General features: G+C 42.7%; 1 protein-coding gene across 3 annotated transcripts in view; it reads right to left on the reverse strand.

Annotated features, from left to right (window-relative positions):
• The window catches only part of LOC129170742 (BAH and coiled-coil domain-containing protein 1), a 73846-nt gene that overhangs the window by 30519 nt on the left and 17168 nt on the right, over window positions 1-26159 (reverse strand). For all 3 annotated transcript variants that reach the window (XM_054758665.1, XM_054758664.1, XM_054758666.1), the window contains exon 3: window positions 5326-5508. In XM_054758665.1, the coding sequence (XP_054614640.1) occupies window positions 5326-5508 (183 nt within the window). The remainder of the gene's footprint in view (window positions 1-5325; window positions 5509-26159) is intronic.

Genomic DNA, 26159 nt, shown 5'->3' on the forward strand with positions numbered 1-26159 from the left:
AAAGTGTATCCGCGATCGACTACTCTGGCTTAGGTTGCATAATCAAGCACAGAACCACTGAGCTGAAACCATGCTGAAAATGTTGAAATATGACAAAAATGTTGGCAATTTCAATTAATGAAAATTTAAAAAGGTAAGGTAATTTATTTTTTTGTATCGAAAAAGTAACAAAAGTAACACAAACGTGTCACACCGGACCAAACTGTGAATTTTGTGTATTGTTGCACCCCGAGTGCGTACATAACTCCGCCTCAGGTTACGCCCCTTTCCACGCCTCCACTTCACCAAGGAAGGTGAATGCAAAGTAACTCATAAATGTGGCGTCCATATTTAAAGAGCCTCGATTGCATTGGAATCACGACTGGTGAGAAGACGACAGGGATGAAGAAGTGGACTTTCATGAAAATGGAGGTGGAAATACCGCATAAAGTGTCATATATGGAAGATGCACAGTTGGCGTGAGCACGTTACATTTTTCCTAATTGATACCACATTTTAGATGAATATAAGCTTAATCACATTTTAGATGAATATAAGCTTAGCAACATCTGTTCAATTTAAAGGTGAACGCAAAGACTCAAAACGGGTTATGTTGAAAATGAATTGCTGTAATTCCAGACGGATATTGAAAAAATGTTTAACTTGATGACATTACTACCATCAAAATATTAGGTATTTAATGATTTTATGAGGAACTAGTGTTGTGTGTTCAAAGCACAACAAAATAAAACTGCAAGAAAATTGTAAGTTTACGCCCACGGCCCTGACACTGTCCACACAAATAAAGGCCGTGGTAAATGAATGTTGCTATTGATGACATACTTGACATATGCAACGAAAAACTGTCTTATTTTTAAAAAACTTTCCAAAGGACATCTGAGCTCTGTGTCTCGTAAACCTAGAACCTACAGAAGTATTTGACTGACAACTTGATGTTTGTAATTAATATTAATCTAACACGTAATATCCATCCATCCATCCATTTTCTATACCGCTTCTCCTCATTAGGGTCGTGGGGGTATACTGGAGCCTATCTCAGCTGACTTCGGGCGAGAGGCGGGGTACATCCTGGACTGGTCGCCAGCCAATCGCAGGGCACATATAGACAAACAACCAGTCCCCCCCCCCCAATTGTAGATCTAAATGCCGTCAAGTGCTCAACAGATTTACTCTGCCAGGGAGAAGTGTGATATACAATTCCCCTGTTATACAGAATTTATTTGACTTTGATGCTTGTTATTAAGGAAATTTGGAGCGACCGGACCGGAGCAGGAGGGGACAGAGAAGAAGAGAAAAGAAAACGGGGAGGGGGGACAAAAAGGGGGACAAGAGGGGGACAAAAAAAAAAGAGAGACAAGAGACAAGGACAACAGCAGCAACAGCAACAATTGTGACAACAAGAACAGAACAACAGAAACATACAGAATGACAACAGCAAATAAATGTCTGTGACAACTATAAAGACGAACAAGGACATAAGGACAAAGAACAAAATAATATCAACAACCACAATGACAATACTGCATTGAGACAATCACACATATTAGTAGTCATGAAATGATGAACTATGATAGTGATCACAATGACAATACTGCATTGAAACAGTCACACATAATCCAAACAACCATTAACACTCACATTCATACCTATGGACAATCTGCAGTCACCAATTAACCTAACATGCATGTTTTTGGAATGTGGGAGGAAATCGGAGTACCCGGAGAAAACCCACGCACGCACGGGGAGAACATGCAAACTCCACACAGAGATGCCCAAGGGGAGAATCAAACCCAGGTCTTCCCGATCTCCAGACTGTGTGGCCAACGTGCTAACCACACGTAATATCATGATTAAAATAAAACGATGAAATATTCAAGCGCTGCGTTTTTTCATGTACCTTTTAGTCCGGATACTATACACTCGTGTGTAATAGTTTTTATGATAAATGACATACTGTATATCTTATACCGTATATCTGTGTCATATTGTGCAAAATATCAACACTTTCCACAAATGTCTTGAAGTCAATAACGGCGTGATGTTTTCATGCAAGGATGGATAAATGGTCATAGGCTTATGTTATGTATAGGCTTGATGTTTATTTGTAACATATGACCTAAGATAACCACTTAAAATGTGTGTCGCCTTTTTGCCATGTCTCTAAAGCAGGGGTCTCAAACTCAATTTCACTGGGGGCCAGTGGAGGTAGAGTCTGGGTGAGGCTGGGCCGCATCAAGTATTGGGAGTTGGGCTGGGAATATCAGGTTACCTCACGATACGATACAATTCACAGTACATCCACGTGATAACACCACTGTTATATTCAGTCTTGGTGTTTACTTGCCCCTGTAAGTATGGAAGTAACACTGAGCTTGCCCGGATGTTGCGGGCTGCAGTTACACTACTCTTTGATGTCCAGTCGCGGGCCGCAAGATATGATTTGGTGGGCCACAAATGGCCCATGGGCCACGAGTTTGGGACCCCTGCTCTAAAGAGTGCGTACGCCAGCTACAAAGGTGCCGTGCCAGTGCGCACAATAATGATTGCTGTCCGCAACTTTTCGGCCTCGTTTTGTGCATACGCAAGCTTTATAGATGAGGCTCCAGGTCCCTTGCATTGTGAGTGACAGGAAGAAAAGCTCTGACTCGCTTAGGAAGAAGGTGTTTGGCGCCACCTGTTGGTTTGCATAGATACAACTCTAGGATATACAACAACTGGTCTTTTTCAGACTTTTTTCGAGGAAAAAATGTAGAAACGTTGTATATCTGTGTCAATATGATAATTTACGTCTTTCTTTTTTGTTGATATGCTTTGTGCCACAGAACAAGCCCAAACCGGAGAACCTCACCATCATTTTCGACTCCTAATCTGAGCTCTCATTTGCATAGAAAGACAGTGCAATAAAAAGGAAGAGAACGATCAAGAGAACGTCTCTAAAGTGCCTTCCTTTCTGCTGGTAGGGGTTCTGCCCATACCTGGAGAGAGGAGGCGCCATTGCTGGTAATTGTTCCGCTCGTTTTGACAACTTGCTTTTTATGCAAAACAGGCACACAAAAAAGACAATATGCAATTATCTTGAGGAGAGAACAGCTGAATGTGGTTGATGAACAGTCTGGATTCAATCATACCCTTAGTGCGTTATATGCTATTAAACCGCAATACAGATAATGGCCTCCATTGCCTACTGAGTAATAATCCTACTCATAATCACCTCCATTACTTTTATTAGGCTTGGCATTGTTATCATCACTCTTATTAATATTAGTCTGCTTTTCCACAGGAATCAAATGTCTTGGACAATCAAACTCGTGGAAAGCAACATTGGCGTTCGTTTTGAGAGAAAATGTTTTGCATGGCTGACGTTCGCTTGAAGCGTAACTATAGCATCAGCCCTTTGGCTCAAGATGCCGGTGCAATGGTTTTAATACACACGATGGCATCCAATAAGGCATGATGTCACTTCACTACTGAATAAATAAATACAAGCAACTTCAGACTAATTTGATGAAGTACATTAGAAAGTAGTACAGTGGAACTGCATAAATCTCCAAATAAAATCTGGAAAACCACTTCTATTCTGCTGCATTACTGGAAGAGGCATTATTTCCAGTCTTATTTGGACTTGCTCTGGTTATTTATATTGTGCAACATACCGGCTGTCATTACGTACTTGTAAAAGGAGCGATGACCTTAATTCTTACACACAAATGTTGTGGGTTTGACGTTCGGACTATTTTGGGTCTTTCTATTTTATTTCTGTTTTAAATGTGTTGGCTCTTATTAAAAAAAATGTGGGAACAATGTGTCAACTTCAAAGACTAATTTGTAGAATGACATTAGTAACACTGTGGAACCCCCAACATCTCAAAATTTGCAGGAAAATTAAACCTCACCGGTTGCACAAAAACCCAGAGTTCATCATTTCTGACATCGGAAAATCTCATGCGACTTCAGCAAATCTTGTGTGATTTACTTTTTGTTTTGATGCTGCTGCCATAAAAGGGCACCGGTTATGGCAAAGAGGAACGGTGTGATGATAACCAAAGACACATAAATGGAAGTTACTACGACAAAAAGTAGTACATGCCTCCTGTCTCTGTTCAGACTGCTCAGCACGACATCAATAATAAAAAAACAACAAAATGAATATCACAGTTAACAGTGTTCTTATTTGATGTGAAAAGAGTGACCTCCCAGGAACACACAGTAATCCACCCTCTGCACATCCAGGGTACAAATTATAGGATTTAGTTTTATTATTTTTTTTTTACAGTATAGCAGTTAGCTTCTTTTTAGACTTGTATGTAAGAATGCTAAAACTAAAGGTTATGGTTGTGACAGGTTGACTCCGGAACGGATTATTTACATTTTCATTGCTTCCTTTAAGAAAATGTGTTTAAAATTTGAACATATAGTTGAGTGGACATCGGTTATATTGGATTGTTATCTGATTTTCTTTGCAAAAAAAAAAAAAGGCATTCACTGCGCACGTGTCACATGTGTGCGACCATGTTTTTAAGGAGGGAACACCATCTGAACGCTCTACAATCACAGCAACTTTTTACTTGCCAGAATTTACGGGCCGTGTGCCTCCAGTGACGTTCCAGCTGACGCGCGGCAAGCGTACCGCAAAGATTCCTTGGCTGAACTTTTGACTCTTGTGTCCCCAAGCCAGAAAACTGTGGCACAAGCCTTTCCCTCGCAAACATGATAGGCCTATTTTGGTGCTTAAATAAAAGGGCGGGTGCCTGACGATTACACGATGTGCTTTGATGAAAAGCTAGCCAAAAAATAAACAACAATACCACCCAGCAAAGCCAGCCAGGATTAGAACATCAAACGGGTGGGAGGTCGCAGCGGGGCATGGCCATGTCTTTAAGAGCATACTCACACGTGGTCATTTGGACCATGCTGGACTTGGGTGCCCTCTCCTGGTCCACACCGAGCATTAATGCTTCAGCCGGTTTGCATGTTCCATCACTTCCACGCTGCTATATTACAGCAATTTTCTTGACTTTGTGGATTATTTCCAGTCCTATTTGAGTCAGTCTGATTATGTAGTGCAAGGTGGCAGGTGCAGGTGAGCAAGCGTGCCGTGGGTTTTCACTTTTAGATTATTTTGAGTCGTGTATTTTATTTATATTATGAAATGTGTCGGTTATCATTAATAACTTGCAAGGAGTGACGGCTGTATTGTGCAGGCATTTGCAATCATGTCGGGGCCCTGGCCCACCTCTTCCAATCGTGCCAAAGGAGGGGCAGTGTTCCGTGCTCAGAGCCCATACCCTAGCCAAACGTGCCGAGTCTAAGTGTGCTCTAAGATACCTTCATGCGAATGGGAGAACCAGATTTGCGAGGCGCTGGAATGGGGTCCACCCCGGAAGGAGGGTGAGGAAGGTGAGGAGGGCGGCCGGGAATGATGTGACGGGTGGGAAGGGGGAGAGCCCAGACTACTAGCCAGGAAGGTCCCCATGAAGGAGGCGGAGGAATTTCCCATCAATCCACTTCCTGTGAAGTACAGAGAGAAAACATGCTTAGAAAAAAATAAAGATAACAATGACACATTGATTCAGAAGCGTTTCCGGAGTCATTAAGCTCTAGATTTGAATGCCGCCCTAGAGAGCGGGTGAATGAACGCATGTGTGAGGGAGGGATGAGAGCGCAACACTGTGTGCACTGACAGTAGAGTCCTCGTCCTCTCTGTCTCCCCCCTCACACCATTTCTCCCCATGGACACACAGAGGTCTCATCTCACAGCTGAGCACACACTTTTCCAGGCTCTCTCCCTCTTGCTCTCACACACTTTCTGTTCCCCAGCGCCCTCTCCATCCATTATCCTTTGCTTTCCATCCACCCTCAATCTTCCTCATTGCTCTGTTCCAGTTCTCTCCATCTTCCCATTTCACAGCGGGAATCATGTTTTTTTTTTCCTTGAGTTATATTTAGACGTTTTTCTTGCCTCCTTGGATTTTTATCACAGTGTCCCATCTCTCCAAGCCCAAGTTATGTCATTCTAAAATGGCCCATACCTTACGGTTCCAACTGCCAGTGTCGGGCATCTCTTAAAGCAACGACAGTGGAACCTCGGTTCGCATCCGCCCTGGTTAGCATGATTTTCGGTTAACAAAGAAAATCGATGCCAAAATTTTGCCTCGGGTTGTGTGCATTTTCCAATTAGTGTACAGTGTTGTACAGTACACTAGCGTTTAGTCTCGTCATGTTATTAATACACTGAGTGAGTCCAACTGTGTTCTTTATGTCTTTTTATCATAAAATGTCCTTGTTAGCAGCCTAGCTTGGAAATGGAAACTGGAACCAAACATCTATGATGTCATCAGCGGTTGACGCTCTAGTCAAACACAGTTATGCCACAAGCCCCACTAAAAAATGTTAACACAAAACACATTTGTATAGTTTTACAATTATAGTTTTACATGCAGAAAACTATTTGAAATACATATAAATGACAAATAAAAGGGATAAATGAACATTTACGGTTACTTTTACCTTCTTTGAAGACATGATTATTGACAAAGACAGCAATGTGGCAACAAGATCAACATGGACACCACCTTTGTGTTTTTTTTTCTCAAATTCAATAGTGTTTCTCACCTTCTGCATCAAATGCTGGTACTTGCAACTTTCCTTGGCTCTATTGTGGGTTACTTTGTAGCCATAATCACAAAAAAAGCAGAGGCTTGAATTGAATTGAATTGACGAAATGACTCATAGCAAAACACAAAGGTGGTGTTCGCTTGATCTGATTACCTTATTATTTTTTTACGGGAAAAGTGGATTCGGTTAGGGTATGTTTCGGTTTGAGTCGGACCGTCTGGAACGGATTAATGACGCTAACTAAGGTTCTACTTTATTTAGCTTAAGACTGAAATTACAAATGGGGTTTCCTCCCTGGGACTCAAACAATTACATCACATTACATCAACATGTTCAGTTATGCACAACGCCCCCGACCATTTGTTCTCAAAATGCTTTAGAAGACATGCTAGCAAGCATGTAGTACAGATACCCTAAAAGTTTTATAATCATTAGTCAAATGATCAATGACTAATGGGCTTTTCTGGTCGAGGGGCAATTGCATTTTGCTTGATGGCGGCCAAGTTTTCAATCAATCTTGCTTAAATTTTACAGACACGTGCTTGTGAGTACCCAAAGGTGCGTGATGTTTTTTGCGGTGATTCAGCAAAACACCCGAATGTTACAGTTGGTATCTTGTAGAGCGCACTGAGCGCTGTGAGAACATTTTCAAATAAATCCGACTTATAGGGGTCAAACTTTGTTGTCTAATAACAGCTCCCCATATGGTGTATTTGTCAGAAAAATAATAGCAAAGGTAACACAGTAGGATGCATGTCTTGACCAATACTAGCATAGAAGATAACTGCTTTTACCATGACCCATTTAGGGACCCGGCCTTAAGTTTCGGAAACCATGTTTTTTAGTTTCATTTTTTGGTGAGGAAAAAGTAACAATTCTTGGGATTGTTGCTCTGAAAAAACTTCCAGATAAGGCTTGATGCTAATTTTTAATCAGAGGGCGCCACAACAATTGTATTAACACGGGTGCAATCAGGATAATGCTGCATTGCAGTTTGTTTTTATCTCCTCTGCATCTTCTGCTTGTTCTACATTGTTATTTTTTCAGAGGCTTTGATGGGGGTTTTTTGGGGGGGGGAATGATTATGTAAACTTGCAAACTAGCTCAACGTTACCAAAAAAAGACTTATTTGCTATAACATATTGCTATGGGTAAAAAATGTAGGCCACATGGCTATTAACAATGGCCATTGTGTGCCTGTTCCTTCCTGACTTCCCTTGTTCTCCACTATAATGATTGTACCAGCACAGCAGTCTGTCCCTGGCTACTGTGTGCTTAACAAGACTATATGATGAGTAATTGACCGTTTGTAACCACGCTGTACATGGATGAGACTTGGGGCCTGATTGTCGATTATGCATTGCTAGGCAAGCCAGAGAAAACACACACATTAACAGTAGCTTAAATTGCATTGGCATTACCGCACTAGTGCCCTGTATGCACAGCCCCACCTAAGTCACACTTCCACATTGGTCACTCTGTGTCAATAATGTTACTGTAATGTTCTGTGAGACACACAAACACGAGACTTGATCACCGGAAAAATAAGATTCTATTGCAGGTTTGAATTATTTCACAACAGACACACAAAGCTGTAATAAAAATCCAGAATAAAACCACGGGCTATTGTTGCTGCCGTAACCCACTTCAAACTCAATCTCAACTCTGAACCCCCAACATCACTTCCTGTTTGCCCGCCACTCAGCTCCCCTAGGGAACACATTTGTAGCATCACACAAGCACTTATTTATGTCGCAAATGGCTTATTTACTCTACCTACTACACTGGGTAATACAAACATTTCATGTCTAGAGGGTTCTAATAATGTTAAAAATGTATTTAGAAGCTCGTCAACTGGTTTTCTTTGCTCTAAGTAGGAAAATATTTGATTTATAAATAAGGAATCCTACTTCACTGAAATTCATTTATCACAATCAAGCCTGAAGCCAATTAACCGTGATGAACGAGGGATTACTGTACTGTATTGTTTTTTGTTGGTTATTGCTACCATGTTTATTGTTTTTGAAGTACAGTTAGTTCCTAGACTGTGATGTGGCTATTATACGTAAATTGTACCAAAATTAACTCTTTAGACACAGAAAATATGAAATACATATAAAATACTGTCATCAAAATATTAAATACAATAATTAAATCAAACAGTAATATAACCCTCCCCATATTGGGAGGAGGAAGTGTCATGAGATCAATGAGACCTCTACGCTGCTTATGCTATTATTGCTGTCCATTTCATAGGAGCAGATCCTTTCACATGTTCAAGAATACCATCTTTATCCTTCATGATGGTAGCCACGTTTCAGCAGCTTGGACCAGGCATGAAGCCAATATTGACATCTCCACTTTACTTTTACATGCTGCCACCAGACGAGTCTACCTCACTGTCTTAGGAGTCATATTGGAGACTAAATTTAAATATGTAGTTACCAAAAAGAACAAAAGTGACTGTCTGTCCTCTCAGTGTAGCGATGTTCTCTTTTTCTTTTTGTACAGTATTCATCATTTTTGCCCCTGCGTGCATAACCGCAGCAAAACAGCAAAACTCTTAACGCTGTAAACAGAGGAACACCTGGATAGGCAAATAGACCACATTGGTAGTGAAGCAATATTGTTATCTATATCTTTGGAAGCAGCCCCATCTACCAGGGTTTGTTTGCCTTTTCGCTCGCTCAAAGGGCAAAATGCGGTAGTTTCCCAGTGAAAATGGGAGGGTTGACAGGCATGACAATATCCCATATTTGCCTGAGTCTGTGTGAAAGCCAAAAGTAGCTTAATATCAGATTTTGCAGGATGTAAAAGAGTCTATTGTGATTCGGTCTGCTGACACACTGCAGTGTCCTTTGCTTTTCTGGTTTCTACCTTATCGCCTCCATCTCTAGTGCCACCTCAAATCACCCATGTGCCTGCGGTACAATCCTGTCAGACCTCAGAAGAAGACAGGGACGTGTAGGGGAGGGGTTGAGGACAGTGGGGGATGGATTAAGGCTAGCATGGTTGCCAGGCAGGCACGCATCCAGCCCCCATCATTCAGACACCCAGAACTTCCTGGTATGACGCTGCCATCCACCATATATACACTATCCCGCCCTGGTTTCTGCCTTATTTTTTCCCTCCAGGTACCCAAGCCAAGCCTCCTCAGTGCCTGCGGCTCACATAAATCAGCTAATCCTCCTGCATTATTAACAACGTCAGCCCAGTGAGAAAGAAAGGGTTAGAGAGACATTGGGAGTGACAGCAAGGCCTTTTTTGGTGCACAACAAGGGAGCAAGGTGTCTCTGTGAGGAAGACAAGGGAGAAAACATGGAAAGGAGGTGTCTGGATGTCAAGAAAGGAGGAGGAAAAGCAGGACGTGACTCTCTCAAGTAACCCAATCTGGATGGTGACACCCTGTTCTCAAATCTGGACCGCGGTATAGCCCTGACATGTTGAATCCTCATCATGTCACTTAAGTCAGCGTCCTCTGGGATCTGCCCCCTTCTCTGACAGTTTGAAGCTTAATGAATCCGAGGTGTTGGTGAGAAAGTGCAGGTTGTAAAAACTGATCCAAGCTCCCCTTGGTGTGCTGAGGCTGCAGGTTTGTGAGCCAGACAGGAACAGAACAGGTGTAGTAGAGGCCATCAGAACTTCAGTGTGATACTTTCCACATTCGTTTGCTTATTAAGTAGAATTGTGACACCTAGCCACTTCCTCGTAGATGTTCTATTTTTGAGCTCCGATTCTCTTGAGTGGGGCACTTGTATAGGCACTGATTTGGTGCCGATCCCTCACAGCGATGGAGAATAATCCTATTAGAGAATTAAAGCAGAAGGAAACACATGGGCTGTAGAACTCATTCTGAGCCATCCTAAGTCACATGTGCGGTATCTCACAAAAGTGAGTACAGCCCTCACTTTTCAGCAAGTTTTTTATTATATTTTCTCAACTTGGATATACTTTAGAGTACCCAGTGTACAGCTTGTATAGCAGTATAGATTGACTCAACACAGCCATCATTGTCTAAATAGCTGGCAACACAAATGACTACACCTCACAGTGAATAATCAAATTGTGTCCAAAGTGTATTTACTGTAGTGTGAGCACTGCCTTAAACCTGTTGGGCATGGAATTCACTACACATGTTGTTACTGGAATCCTCTTCCAATCCTCCATGATCACTGGCGGATGTGAGGCACCTTCCTCTCCTCCATCTTCCTTCAGCTTGAGGATGGCCCACAGGTGCTCAATTTGGTTCAGGTCTGGAGGAGACATACCAGGCCACTCCATCACCTTCAGCTTCCTCAGCAAGACGCTTAACATCTTGGAAAACTTGTTGGAAAACTTTCACAAGGGAGGGGATGCTCTACTTCAATGAAGTTCCCCAAATCCTGGCAGCACTCCTGCAGCCCCAGACCATGGTGCTACCACCACCATGCTTGACGCCATGCAGGCAAGACACAATCATCTTGGTACTCACTTGTGATGCCATTTAGACAATAATTGCTGTGTGTTGGGTCATTTTCAGTGTATAGTAAGCCTATACTGCTATACAAACTGTACACTGACTACTAATGTATTGTATATCCGGTTTTCATCTGCAGTATTGTCCCTTGTGAAGATATAATTTAAGAAAAATGGTTGCTGAGGGGTGTACAGAATGTCCAAAGCAAACATCTGGAGGAGGCGCTGTTGAATGGATGTACTATGACAATGACAAGGAAGTCCAGTTTGTTCACAACATCACACATATTCATATGGAGCTGGACTGGAGGCCCCCATGGACAGCTCGCAGTGAGCAGCAGGCAGGGAGGATAAAGGCCCAGTTGTCATGGGAACAAAAGAGAACCAGCGCTTCAGGCAAGGAGACTGGATGCTACGCCATTAAACCAGCAGCGGGCTGATGCATTTGGTCACCCTACCTTAAAACCCCACCAAAGACCCTGTGCAGCTCATAGCATGCACACTTTTCTCCTAAAGCCAATCAATCGGAAGGCTGTTTGGGTCACTAATCTTCTCTGATGAGCATTCCTGCCCATTAATGCGACGCCGCATGTTTGCCGTCTTAACAAAGAATTATACAATAATAGGATTTAAAGGGATTCTTGTTAAGTCATGGTAATAAAAAAATATCTGCAACGGTAACAAGCACCCACCTATAAGTTATTATTCTTGTAAATGTTGGAGAAATTTACTTCCTTCACAAACAGGAGCACCTCTAATATGTCTGTATTAAAAACGATCACATCAATTCTTTGTTTCTGAGAAACGATCCAAACCGTTGTCTCCTCTGCAGATGGCCGCCCGAAGGGACCAACTGATGTGTCTTGACAGACGACCAGAGATGTGATGTTGACAAGAGATGATGGGAAAATTGCAGGTGTGACCGCATGGATGATCATCATCGAGCAGCCAAGAGGAGTGATACGAGGTAGAAGAACACACACACACACACACACACACACACACACACACACACACACATGCTACCTTTTCATTGTGAAGACTATGCTCCAATTTACTACAATAGGACCAAAAAAAAAGGACACCCCATGGCTGTCCTAGTGACATTTGTGGCGCTCCTTTTTGGTTGCTTAATTAGTTGCTAAATCCCGCCCGTGCCACTGCAAAGACATTTTGCTTGATGGCGGCCATATTTTTCAACCAATCCTGCTCAGATTTTACACACATGTCCTTGTCAATCCCCTAAAGGTGTGTGCCAAAGTTTGTGGTGATTCGGCTAAAGACTTTTACGTTACAGTGGGTGCTTTGTAGCATGTATTGAGCTGTGTGACAAATTTCAAGTCAATCCAGTTTATGAAGCTTAATAACAGCGCCACTGTGTGGTGTATTTGTCACCAAAATAATAGCACAAGCAATACAGGAGAGGCACATGTTTTGACAAATTTTCACCTTTCGAGTGCAGTGGTTCAGGCTTCAGAAGAGCTTACACAATCAAATACATGCAGTCACATGATTGGCTGTATGTGTGAATTCCAGCAACAACACTTTATTCCCTACCTGCACTCCACAAGGTTTCATAAAAACCCTTATGCATCATACTATCCACTAAGAAAGAAAATGATTAAATCACTGAAAGTCAACAAGAATCTACATTCATGCTTAAACGACAAATCATGCCAGAACAAGTTTCTGTTCGATGTCAGTTTTGTTTTCCCTTTCAAACCATTAAGAATGTACAGACTTGTCATTTCCTAACCGAATGGCTCAACTATTTCAAAACAGATGTTAGTCAAACATTAAGAGTGAAAAATAGCGACTTACCAAGTAAAAACATCACAACGGCTTTGTAAGATTCTCTCAGACCGACAATACTGTGTAATACTCAGCCCCAGACTTGAGACACCTAAGACACAGATTCCTTCATTAACGCTCATGACACTGGATGGAATTAGGCAAACTGCACACATCAGCGCCCCGCACAGACTATGCACACCACCCAAGAGGGCCGCTGACTAACCCAGCATCTACTTCCTCACAATAAAACACAAGGAATTTCAAATGGCTACTACTACTACAGTAGTGGGGGTGGGTTGGAGGATGATTTCCTTCGGAGCAGTCATCTTGAACACATTAACTCAATTGGTGGCCAGATTTATCCTCACAATAGTCACACAAGCTTTACTTTTTGGCATCTTTTCTCAGGGGGGTACCGGTCGTTCAGTGCCTGGAGGTTGGCACTAAACACACTGCTGTCCATTGATTGGTCAACACACAGTCAAACATCTCTTAATTGCAACAACGGGATGTAATAGGACTGTTAGTACACCGTCTCTGTTCATTGGCTCAAGCGTTCCCATGACCCAGATCATAAAAAAATGTTTGGCGGGTTGAAGACAATTAGCAGCCACCCTGTGCCAGATTAGTAAATAGTTGCATCCAAATGGGAACGGATCACTGAGTGAAAACGATGTAATACACAAGGTACACCTATGTGTGGCGCTGTGAACAGACACGCAGACGGAACCACGTGATACACCAGACCATAGAAGAAGAAAGAACGCATGCACATAAGCCCGTCGTCTTCCACTTTCCAAGGCTCGTCTAGACTTACGACAAAGGAATTACATGTGCGTCATTTTGGGGGTATAAGACAAAAAAATACCGGGAGAATGTCAACTGCGCTGAGTTATGACGGTCGAAATAGTCAGATATCATGTTGGCTTGTCGCCAAAGCTCACTTCCGGTCATGTGACGGCGACGGGTCGCTGATGTCATTGCTTTAAGAAAGCAGCGGATTTCTAGTCCATACGGAAACAATGAGCCGGTACTTTCAGTTTTTCCCACTCTGGAAGCTGTTTAAAAAAATACCATTTCAGGTCACCCAGAACGCCGTTTCCGTGTGGATGAGAGGCTGAAACTATAAAATACTTTGCGGTTTTGACCTGAAAACATTTCCGTGTGGATAGCCTCTCAGTCACATGCCAAGAAGACACACTAAATGCCGGATGTTCTCCGTTGTTGTTGTTCTTTGTTTAGTTCATTGCGGAGTTTCGTCCTGTGATGTATGGCTGAAACATCCTGCCTAGACATCTCGTAGTGGAACCGTAAACCAGATCAGCGCAGGACCACTTAGAAACATAAAAACCTCGGGGTTGGATTGAATCAAGAGGACCAAAAATGAATACAGAATGGGAGCAAGACTGGCCAACTTTTTCAGTCGGAGGCTCGTCCTGGAACTGGGCCCAGTGCAGGGGTGGTGGTGTTGTGGGGGAAAAGTGCCAGCAGCACACGCCTCCAACACTCTCCACTCTGCATGCCTGTGGACTGACTTTAGTGGATGTGGTCAGTGTTTGCGGGGGTGGGGAAGGAACAGGAGAAGCAATTGGAAGAAGAATAGATGGGAGAGGAAAGTGGAAAGATCCAGATGGGGATCTTGGACCAAGGGACCAAGGAAAGGTAGTGGCGGTCGGGACTTTCAGGGATGTGTGTGTGTGTCGGCCATTGATAGTGGAGATAAAGGGATGTGGAGATTGTTTTTTCCGCCGAAGCATAATACAAATACAATTACAAGTATGTTTGCAGAGAATGTGAAAAAAGTTAGCACACCCCATGGTAAATGACATTATGTTGCCCCTATGGGTGAAATGCTTTGGAAGACATGCTATTGTTCATGTAATGCAAATATCTTCAAAGTGCTATAATCATTAGACAAATGGTCAATGACTTAAAGCCAATTAGTTGCCAAGTCTCAGCCGTACCCCTGCAAAGACGTTTTGCTTGCTGACTGTCATGTTTTTCAACCAATCTTGCTCAAATTACAAATATGCTCTTGTCGGTCCTCTGAAGGTGCGTACCAAATTTCATGGTGATCCGGCTAAACACCCCTAAGTTTCAGCGGGTGCTTTGTACAGTGCATTGAGCTATGCAACAAATTTCAAGTTAGTCCAATTTATGAAGTTTAATAGGAGCGCCACCATTCATTACAGGCAACACAGTAGGGACGCATGTTTAGCCAAATTTGTAACCTTTTGTGTGCAGCAGTTCAGGAGTAGCTTACACAAGAAAATACACAGTCGTATAAAATTAGGACACAGAATTGTTTATAGAATATGAATGAAAAAAGATAAGATCACGTATGTGCAATAAAATAAATTTAATGAAAATATTCCGCCTCCATTTTACCAGAAAGACCCACACTCACACTGCTCCACTGCATGTGCCATCACTTCATTACACAATGCTGTATTACTGCAACTATGTGGCTGATTTTGAGTCAAATCTGATTATTTCTATTGCGTTAGGTGTAAGGCTGAAATGTAAATCAAAGTTCAGTGAACATGGACAACAGTGGCTGGGGAAAATGGACAAATGGACAAATGGACAAAATATATGGAAATACATTTACAATGTTGTGAAGTGTATTTGCTTTTAAGCCACTGTTGTTAATACAAATAAAAGTTGGTAAAGCATTTGCTAATACCAGATAAGAGGCGATATTATAGGCCGCAAATGCATGTGAACCAGGTGTCAATTCCTTTATTACAAGTCACCGTGCCATTAGAACCTGCTTTTTGAAGGTAAGTGCTATTTCAGCTTGTCTTTGTGTAGAGTGGTGCTCATTCCATGAGAAAATGCATGAAGCAATGCATTGAGTCACTGACCTCAACTGTAGACATTCCATGCTGGGACAGAGGAGGGAGTGGGAGGACAGATTTGAAACAGCAACAGGACGAGACCAGGACAAGGCCCATTACCTCCTTTTTTACACCCACCCGCACTTGTACACTCAACTTCCCACACCCACCACACCGATTTAGTTTAATAGCTCTTGCAAGAAAAGCTGCGCAGGGTAACGGTGCCTTCATGAGAATGTTTATGATGTCACAGGAAGTAGATATTAAAGTAAACCGACGCTCTATACTTTGGTGTGAGCTCATTACACCGTGTTTACTCTCCAAGCACCACCTTATTTCCATTTATTAAACGCCCCTGCACACTAGCTATTAAAGCCAATCTCAGGCGTCTGTCTCTTGGTTAAGATAATATACAAGCCTGACATTTTGCAGGTAGCTTGCTTGGAAGGCTCTCACTTTATTCTTAGCCATTTGTAGAGTGCTGGACTGGTGTGATCCCTCTCCCTTCCTGGCCCCCCGCTGGCCTGAGCGTTTGTGCTTTGCCCCGTTTGCTTGTGCCATCACTTCTATGCTGCTCTATTGCTGAAATTTCAAATTCCCTGACTGTGTGCATTATTTGGAGTTGCTCTGATTCATTCTGTCAGGCAAGGTGGCGGCTTTTGTTAAATACTTGCAAACACAGTCATGGCTGAGCGAGTGGGCCGTGGTTTAAACTTTTGGATTATTTTGAGTCTTTACTAATTTCTATTACGAAATGTAGGGGTTGCCATGAAGAGCTTGCGAGCAGCAATCACATTACAGACATTCTATGACTCGGCTGTGTTGCACGTGCATGGAATCGTGCATGCCCTTGCCCACTTCTTCCAATCGTGCCAAAGGAGGGGAAGTGTGCCGAACATCAGGAAGGATCATAGCAGTCGCATTTGCTAAACATGCTGGATTTTAGGTGTGAAGTGGGCCTATAGGCACGGCACGACCAAGTGTGAGTACGCCCTGAGCATTTGCGTTTTAGCCCCTTTTCTTGTGCCATCACTTCTACACTGCTATATTACTGCAATTTCCTTGACAGTGTGGATTATTTCTAGTCTTATTTTGAGTCATTAGGATTACTTCTATTGTTAAAGGTGGTCGCTGTCACTATTATTATTCTTTCTCTGTCTATTCTTTCTACGTCTTTCTCTGTAGAGTCGTCCCTCGCAATATCACGGTTTGATTATTGTTCCTTCACTCTATTGCGGTTGTTCAAAAATTAATTAATTAATTAATTATTCGTGGTTAACTATGACATATTATTAGTCAAAAAATATTGAAAGACAAAGGTACATATAGCAATCATCAGTAATGTTCCATTATTGAGACATGACATTAGATTGCTGGCACACTGCATGGCGTCAACCACGGCATGTCCGATATGATAGAAGTTAACTAGTTAGCTCGCTAGCTTGCTAATGGTTAAAGCCGTGGCTGTCTCTTGTGTCCCTGCAGTGATCCCGTAGCCTGCGCATTACAGTTATTTCAATAATAATGGTAAAGATTGTATTTAGAAAGTCATAAACAGGTTTTCTATGTTGTAACTATGAAAAATGTTCCATTTATTAATAATGAATCCTACTTCGCACGGTGGCTGAGTGGTTAGCACACAGTCACACAGGCCACACAGTCAGGAGATCGGGAAGATCTGGATTCGAATCTCCGCTGGGCATCTCTGTGTGGAGTTTGCATGTTCTCCCCGTGCGTGTGTGGGTTTTCTCCGGGTACTCCGGTTTCCTCCCACATTCCAAAAACATGCATATTAGGTTAATTGGCGTCTCTAAATTGTCCATAGGTATGAATGTGAGTGCGAATGGCTGTTTGTCTATATGTGCCCTGCGATTGGCTGGCGACCAGTCCAGGGTGTACCCCGCCTGTCGCCCGAAGTCAGCTGGGATAGGCTCCAGCATGCCCCCGCGACCCTAATGAGGAGAAGCGGTATAGAAAATGGATGGATGGAATCGTACTTCAATTCACTTATTGCCGTCGGGTCTGGAGCTAAAACCGCGATAAAAGAGGGATGGCTGTATTTCTATTATGAAATGTTATCATTAAGAAATTGCCAGGGGTGATCACATTACAGTCATTCTGTGAGTCTGCTACGTTGCCTGCATTCATGTGCTACATGTGTGCCAAAGGAGTGGAAGTGTGCTGAACGTGAGCCAAACGTGCCGTGCTTTACCCGTGAAGGACGGTCTTAATATGCAGGGCCTTCTCAAGGAGAGCCATTTGCTGCCTGTCCATACTTTTGTCCAGTGGGCTTGTTAACTGACCTATCATTACACACGATGGTTCCGGGGCCCCGTTCTTCCGTTCCGGGTCGTTATTCCCGAGACATAAAATCGCAGTTATCATAGCAGAGCTCATCCATCGCACTTGCTTCTATGCTAAACATCCGCTTTAACCATTTTTGCTTTCTTTCTTCCCCCACCCCCTGCACACACACCCAAACACAAAGCGACGCCCACAGCTGCACCAGGCCATCTCTCTTTAACAATCCAATCTGTTTTCTTTCCCATGATGTTTCCCATTGGCACAGGGAGGAGAAAATCAGATTTACTCCCCCACAGGGCCCATGCAGTTGCACTGATATGGAAAATGATTTCAGAGCTGCTCAAGCCCATAAACATTATTTTTGGTCTCCCCCTGTTAATGACACATTTCTTCCCAGCATTGTAGTTGCTTGCAGAAGTAGGGGATGAGTGTTTGGAAGAGAGGAAGCGGGGAGGAATGCTCCGGGGATGCACAAACATCAGGGGAGTCCTTCACCCTTCAAACTGCTCACTGACATCCAAGACTTTTCTCACCCTCTTTTTCATCCACAGAAGGCTGTATACACACTCACGCACACACACAAACACACACAGTTAATCAACCATGCAGGAACCTAAATTGTCAAGGCCTTCAAATAAAGCCTCAAAAAAAAGGAATATCCTGAACTCTATGGCGCTGTCAACTGGCGCTGTTTTAAACACACTGCATTTGCCTCCAGGGCTACAATTGTGTCAAACAGACCACGTATATTTTTATTGGTGCGTACAGCAGCGAGTGTGGCAACTCCCCTCTTGAACACAGGGATAAAAATGGGAGCTTGTAGGGTTAAAGTCACAAACACTGTGCCCGAGGCGTATTGTCAACAAGAGAGGCAACAACACATGGAGTCCAAAAACACAAAGACTTTTAATATACTCCAACAGCTCCAATAAAGATACTCCAACGGGCCAATGGCGGGAGCACTAAACCTCCCATTTGGCACCCATTAAATCCCATCTGCAGGGCCGAACAGGAAATGGCCATTTTAGGTCAGAATTAAAACCAAGCGCACACTCCAGACACTGAAATGGTTTTGTCATTGTTCTCTTGTTCCACTGGAAATTTCATTATAAAAGATATATTGAGGACTAATGTCTATACAACTACAAATGCTGTAATCATAGCCGGGGTGTTGATTTACCTGGTTCTGGCATTAATTGGAAGCAGCCAATAATTGGAGAGAGGCTATTATTTCCAAAATTTGAAGACATATTCACATTTTTTACTTTAGTAATGGTTTGGAATGCATGAGAAAGTGGAAATGAAAACAGTTCTCCTTGGCCACATGGTTATTGATTAACAAGCAGCAACAGAACCAACGTCGTAACAGTAAAGAGTAAACTGCTCAGCCAGCAATACCACTGATGACTTCATTGTAAACACCAGTAGATGTGACACAACCAATATTTTAAAGCGCATGCAGAGGCAGAGAAGTATCTGTTGAATGCTGACCATTCATGATACTTCAAATGCAGCCAATGCCATCCTATAATGTTTTTAAAAACGACATCGGGAGGTTGCCTGCAGTCACAGCTCTTAATGTTTTTTGATTCCAGCACTAATTGAAGACCCTGGAGGTTGTGCTTTGGTACACCAGTACAGAAAACGCTGCGGTTAATTGAATAGAGGCGTTAATTGGCACATTTACGGTATGCTTTGGCCTAGTCAGGTGATGCTGACACAAAAAGGCAGTTAAAAACATGTGCTCAGCACTATTTCCCCCAAATGACACCCCTGTTAACTTTTCAACGTAATTGTTTAATTGAGATGTGGTTTGACTGGGCAGATTTTCCCTCCCTGAGGGTGACCATACGGCTCCAGTAATTCATCCTGGCACTGCTTGGCACAGGAGGTGGCTCCCTTTCTCCCTCTCTCGTTTCTCTTTCCGAGCATCCCACCACTGTAGCGATGAGGGGTAATGACGCTGCACAGGAGGCAGTAAAAAAAAAAGTATTTTGTGAGTGTGTTTTAGCAGAGATCGCTCCATACGAGCGCTGCACATATGCTCGTACCACATCAAAGCAGCTCTTTGGGTGGCCTGGCCCCTCTCTGGTAGATGGATCTGCTTTGGGAGCGTGTGGGTGGATGGTACCCTTGCTGCAGTCTAGTAGTGTGTTCTGTCAATCTCGGAAGTCAATTTGCTTGCGTAAGTGTCTTTTCACACAGAAATGCCACAAAATTGTCAGATCAAGACATTCCCATGTGTGTGTGTGTGTGTGTGTTCACGCCACGTCACGGATAATTCAAAAGGCGCTAAAGAGTGACATTGCCTGTAAATGCTGGCATTTTTCTGGCTTCTTTTTCTGGTTGTAGGTGTTCTTTTTAAATTACACAGACTCCAGATCAAAGTATGAAGTCATCCCGGCAATATTTTACCCATGAAGATAGCATCAGAGACTGGAATGCTGTGACATCCGACACTTCTCCTGCTTAGTTATGCTGAACTAAATTGTTGCTGTTTGACAGACAGCACTTTTTTTTCTTCCAACCATGCAATATTCCTCTTTTGGGGGTGGTATCAGAGGCCTGTGTGTAAGGCTATTGCACTATCCCGAGACTGGAGTGGGAAGTTTAACACTTAGGACTCACTTCTTCTGCCCTGTTGTGTTGAAAGCAGTTGTCGCCGTCTGACAAGCATTTCACACCAGACGCTGGCTCTGATGTCATCCTGCAGTCACGCTGTGAAAGTGCACACTGTTGCAGTAACATCACACTTGGATGATTACTGTGTAAAAGGCACAGCCAAATAAACCCCGGCTCTTCTGTGACGTCTCTGGTGCAAGATTCTTGCAAGATCTCGAAGGGAAAAGGCTACAGTCTCCACTAGTGTCATGATGCACAAATAGGCAACCATTTTTATTCATTTGAGTATGCCCACCATCCTCCCTCGTTCACTTTCATTTCTTCTCCCTTTGCTCCATGGAGCCCCATCACTCAATCGCCTTCTCTTCCCTCACCTTTTTCATCATCCCACTATCACTCCCTCTCTTCCCCCTCCTGTTTAACTCCTTTCCTTCCTCAAAACCTTGATGTCTTTTCGTCACTTACTGTAGGTGCTTCAAAGTGTCTTTCTATTCATATTTTTCTCTTGCACTCTTACTTGTGCTGCTCTTGTTTGTCTGTCGGTTCTTTACTAAGGCCTGAGAGGATAATGAACGTCTTGTTTTACGGGGAGTTGCAGGTTCATCCCCCTCTTCCTCCTTCCTTCAGTCAAAACCTGTCATAAATTCAGCATCCAAACTTTATACGTTCAACCAGAGATCAGTGGAATGTCCTGTTTTTTTCTGTCCTCTGCTTTTCCCTTCCTGCCTCCCCTCCATCCTTTGTGACTCCTTCTTGGACATTTGGGAACCCACACTCCTGCACCTCAATTGTCCCCCCTTAATATGATCAAGTCCTGGAGTTACATGTGCAAGAGCAGTTTCCAGCTCTCCATCACAGACAGAACAAAGCAGATAAGAGAGCTGAAAGCCAACAAGCAGCCACCAAGGTCTTGCGGACGCCCTCCATGTAATTTGTTCACATGGTGAACAAAAGAGAAATATTTACCTCTTGTAACATTGGCTTTCTTGTCTTGATAAGCTACAGACAAAAGGAGGAGAGGCGTAGCCAAGGCCATGTGATACACAGAGTTACCCTGAGAAGAGCACTCGTGCACTTCTTTACTCCTGCCTCTGTTGCAAGGCCGTTAGGACAGGATCTGGTAGTTAGTCCCAGTAGCTGATTTCCACTCAAAGCCACATTTGTTCTGCGGTTGACTGACAATCAGTCCAGGTTGTGGTCTGCCTTTAACTGTCATCATTTGAGATAGCCTCCAGCCCCTGCCCCTACCTTGAATAGGGATAGCAATATAAAAATGGACAGTGTTTACCCTTTGTAGCATTGTCTTTTTTTAACTGACAAACTACAGACAAAAGAAGTGAAGGCATAGCCAAGTTATTATAACCATAACCAAATTATATAGTACGTGGAGTTGCCTCGTGACGAGCCCTAGTGCACTTTTCTACACCTTCCATTGTTGCAAAGCCAGTCCTCCAGCAAGCCAATACAGATAACAAGTTCTCTCCCACTGTTGCAGCCTACACTTGAAGTCCATACAAGGTCAGCCAAATCACACAATAAATTCTCTTTTTCTTTTGAAAAAAATGTATCTGTTCAAATTGGATCTGAGTTATGTCGCCGCTTGTGCCAGCACGACATCTGCAGAAACATACTGGAGGAGAGATCGAGTGAAATTATCGGTCTTCTCCATTCCCTTTTTTTTTAAGATAAGAGGTCATCACCGCACGAGGAGCGCGAGTGGACAATTTTAAGCACAGAGAAGGGAGAGGTCTTAAAAAGATGTCCAGCTGGTTAGACTGATTTGGGCTTTAACAGCCAGGAGTTGCAGCATAAAATGGCACAGTCCAAGGTCAACCGAGGAGACAGGAAAAAGAATATCATCGCCTATGTATAGAGTAGTTGCTTGGCTGCACATGTAAGCATTACGATCATCCATCTTTGTAACCAGTAGTCACGCTTACCAGTTTGAAACAGGAGAAAGGAGGGACATCTTGCGGAATCTGCTCTAGCTTCTTGCTTTGATTATCATATGCATTCATTTGTTCCGTATAAACTGGCTGAAAAGATAATACATTGATCTACCACAACAGCAATCTATATTTGGAGCTCTAATTAAATCAACACCACTGTAAACTGTTAACTCTCTTATGACATCCAAGGACTGTAGTGCCTCAAAACCTCAACCTTTTTTTAGTGACAGTATGCTTTATACAGAATGGGAGGAGACAATGTCAACCTGGCGCTTTTCCACTTCCATGGAGGTACTATTAGAATCGTAACATAAGCAGAAGATTTCGCAAGATTTCTGTCATCATGTTGTATTGAAAGCAGTTGTCACAGTGGGATGATGCCATGCATCTTATTATGTCCTTGTCTGATACACTATCATCGTGTGAAAACGCACAAAGTTGCATCAAAATCACATTTCACTGAGGTTCTGTACGAAAGGCACCGTGGAATAAATGCCTCTGATGTGACTATTTTGTTCTCTGTGTGATGGAAGCTTAAAAAGGGTACTATAACTTGCCATGCACCCCTACTGCGTTGCCTGTGCTGTTATTTTAGTGACAAATACACCACACGTTGGTGCTGTGATTAAACCCCAAAGTTTGACCCCATACATCTAATGGACTTGGAATTTCTCACATAGTTCAATGCACTCACTTTTCAGCCAATCCCCAGCAAATCCAGTTCATACCTTTAGGGGACTGGCAAGAAGAAAATGCGTAAAATTTGAGCAAAATTGGTCTTTGCAGTGTTTACGGGGCCGTGGGTGGGACTTTACAACTAATTGTTCATAAGTCATTGACCATTCATCTCATAATTATCAAACTTTGAGGACATCTGTATTACATTTATGCTGGTATTTCCTCTAAAAGATTTTTAACACTACCCATAGTTGCTGCCACAAATGTCATTTACAGCAGTGACTGTATTTAATGGTAATGGTCAAATTTTGAAACAATCTCCCGCATAGGAAATAATGGCAATATAAATAATTTGTTCTGTGGTTACATTTTTGGCATGATAAATCCTGCACTGGCAATTTCTTTACGTTACATCTAAGCATTCTTATCAGTCGTACATTTTGTGTCACAAAAAAATCCAAAGAAAAAGCAAAATTGGCAAATCCTTTGACGCTCAATGAGGTGTTGCGCGGTTCAATTTCGGGTTACTTTGGAAGCATGTTTCTTCCAAAAAACATCAAATTTCCAAATTGTATGGCCTTAGGAGCATTCCACCTTAAAGGACCACTCTACAATATAACTGTGTTTCTACTGCGCATTCAGAGCTTTCAGAAGGTTATCACAATGCCAACATTTCAGGCAGAGGCCATAATGGATGGAAAGGAGGAGAGGGGAATGAAGAATAAAGAGGAGTTTAGGGTGATGAAGAGCATCCACTGACATGTTTTGACACACAAATATATACAATTTGACACATGTACTTGAAGATGGCTTTGAAGCGCGCCACTACTTACTGTGACGCACACTAACATTTGGAACTCTACTTCTACGGAAGCCTCAAAACGATTGGCCCGTCCATCAGCAATGCTGGTTGATTATCCCCAGATTACCGTGAATCTAAACACCTCATTAATATAAAGAACCCACAGTGTGAAAGCGTGAGAAGCCCGTTCTTGGCCTGACTTGCTGATACGACTGTCGCATATTCTTTAAAGCCACCCGGATGCTTTTGTAATGCCATTAGACACATTCCCTTAGTGTGTTGCTTTTTCTTACTGTATTTGTTCTGGCACACTTTTCTATTGAGGGGTCGAGGCTTTGCACTCGGCAGATAAGAGAGCAGTTATGTCAACACTGCGTGCTGTGAAATAGGCCGCCCGGTCGTGTTGACATTCTAGAACAGCGCTTATTTACCCTGACCACAGCCACCATCAAGCCTCTAATCACCACAGGAGCCCCCTCCTGGCTCTCACTGGTACTGCCTTTCTGCTAGGCAAGTGAGACAAATGCCCCCCTCACCCTCCAAATGCTTTAAAGCTGAGCAAATGTTTCTTAACCTCAAGCAGCATGAGTTCCGCGGCCATGTCGGTGGAGAACCAGCATAATGAGGGGACAGGGGGAGCGGGTTAATTGACTTCTTTGGGAAAGATCCTGATTTCTATCAGCAAGCTCCATAATCATCCAAGCCGGGGCTTTCATTAAGCCCCCCTCCCTGATTTATCTCTCTTACCCCCACCTCTTCCTCCCTTCTCCTCTTTCCTCTCTGGCTTTGAAAGAGGTGAAACCTCAACCGCCCCCACCGTGCCCTGAGCAGGCCAGGGGAAGACGAAGGCAGATTTATGGGCAGCACCTGAGTGAGTAAGGTGCACAGAGGCACATAAACACACCATGAGTGCACAATCAGGCACACTAGGCTCCAGACTGCTGCTGACCTCACGCTGACCTCTGTGCGCTAATGTATTGACGAGTAGCTATTAGCGGTACAGCCATATATGGTACACATACAATGTATTGGGACACCAGGCAACGGAGAAAAACATAGTTTGCAGTATGAAGACTTTGGATCATGTCTGTAGGTTTAGTTAGACTACAGACTTTTCTTCTGGCTCTTATCCCAAAGGTGTTTGATGGGGTTGAGGTCAGTGTTATCATCCCAATCGTGCCTTTTGGAGAAGCAGATCCACTCTGCAATTGACTGGTGACAAGTAAAGGTCGTAGTTTCTTTTACTCTCAGTCAGCTGGACAGAAAATTGGTTTCCGAATTGTATGACGATTGTATGCCTCGGTTGCAAAATTGTACAGCTCTCTTTCTTTAACATTCAGATTGGTATGGTACGACTTTTTTCCTGTAAATTTGGATCAGTTTGCAAATGGTACAACTTTTTCCTCACATTTTAGGCCAGTTTCCAAAATGTACAATGTATTTTCTCATAATCTTATTTGGTTGCAAAATTGTTCAACTTTTTTCCAAAAACATTAGGTCACTTTCCAAATTCCAAATTTTCCCCTGAAGATATATATATAGTATATATATATATATATTTTTTTTAATTTACAATGTTTTGACTGGCAACCAGTCCAGGATGTTTGTCTTTTACTGTAATTTACATGAGAGAGGCTCCAGCTATTGCCGCTACCTTGAGCAGGATTAGCACTATGAAAATGGACACAAAACCGAGAGAGGCCTTCTCCAAACTGTTCAAGTCGGAAGCATATAATTGCCCAAAATGGAAATGGAAGTGGTTTAATTTTATTTTGAACATGCATACATCACATGTTACAATTCACAGTTCCACATGTCCAAAACGGAATAGGAAGAAGCAAAGCTTATTTAATCCAACCCCCTTTCCGTTTCACATCAATTGCTAATCTATTTGTTTGTGCACCTGTGTTCAACATGTACAATTGACCAAATTTGAAATAGAAAGCAAATTGAAATACCGTATGAAAATGATAAGGCACAATCACAATGTGTTACAATAGGAGTTAAGGGTTGTGATATATTAATCAATTATGTAAAATGTATAATAAATAATAATAAATATATAATAATTAGTGCAGATAAGTTCATAGCTGACAAAAA

Source organism: Dunckerocampus dactyliophorus, chromosome 18 (assembly GCF_027744805.1).
Source record: "Dunckerocampus dactyliophorus isolate RoL2022-P2 chromosome 18, RoL_Ddac_1.1, whole genome shotgun sequence".
In the NCBI taxonomy this organism is placed as follows: Eukaryota; Metazoa; Chordata; class Actinopteri; order Syngnathiformes; family Syngnathidae; genus Dunckerocampus; species Dunckerocampus dactyliophorus.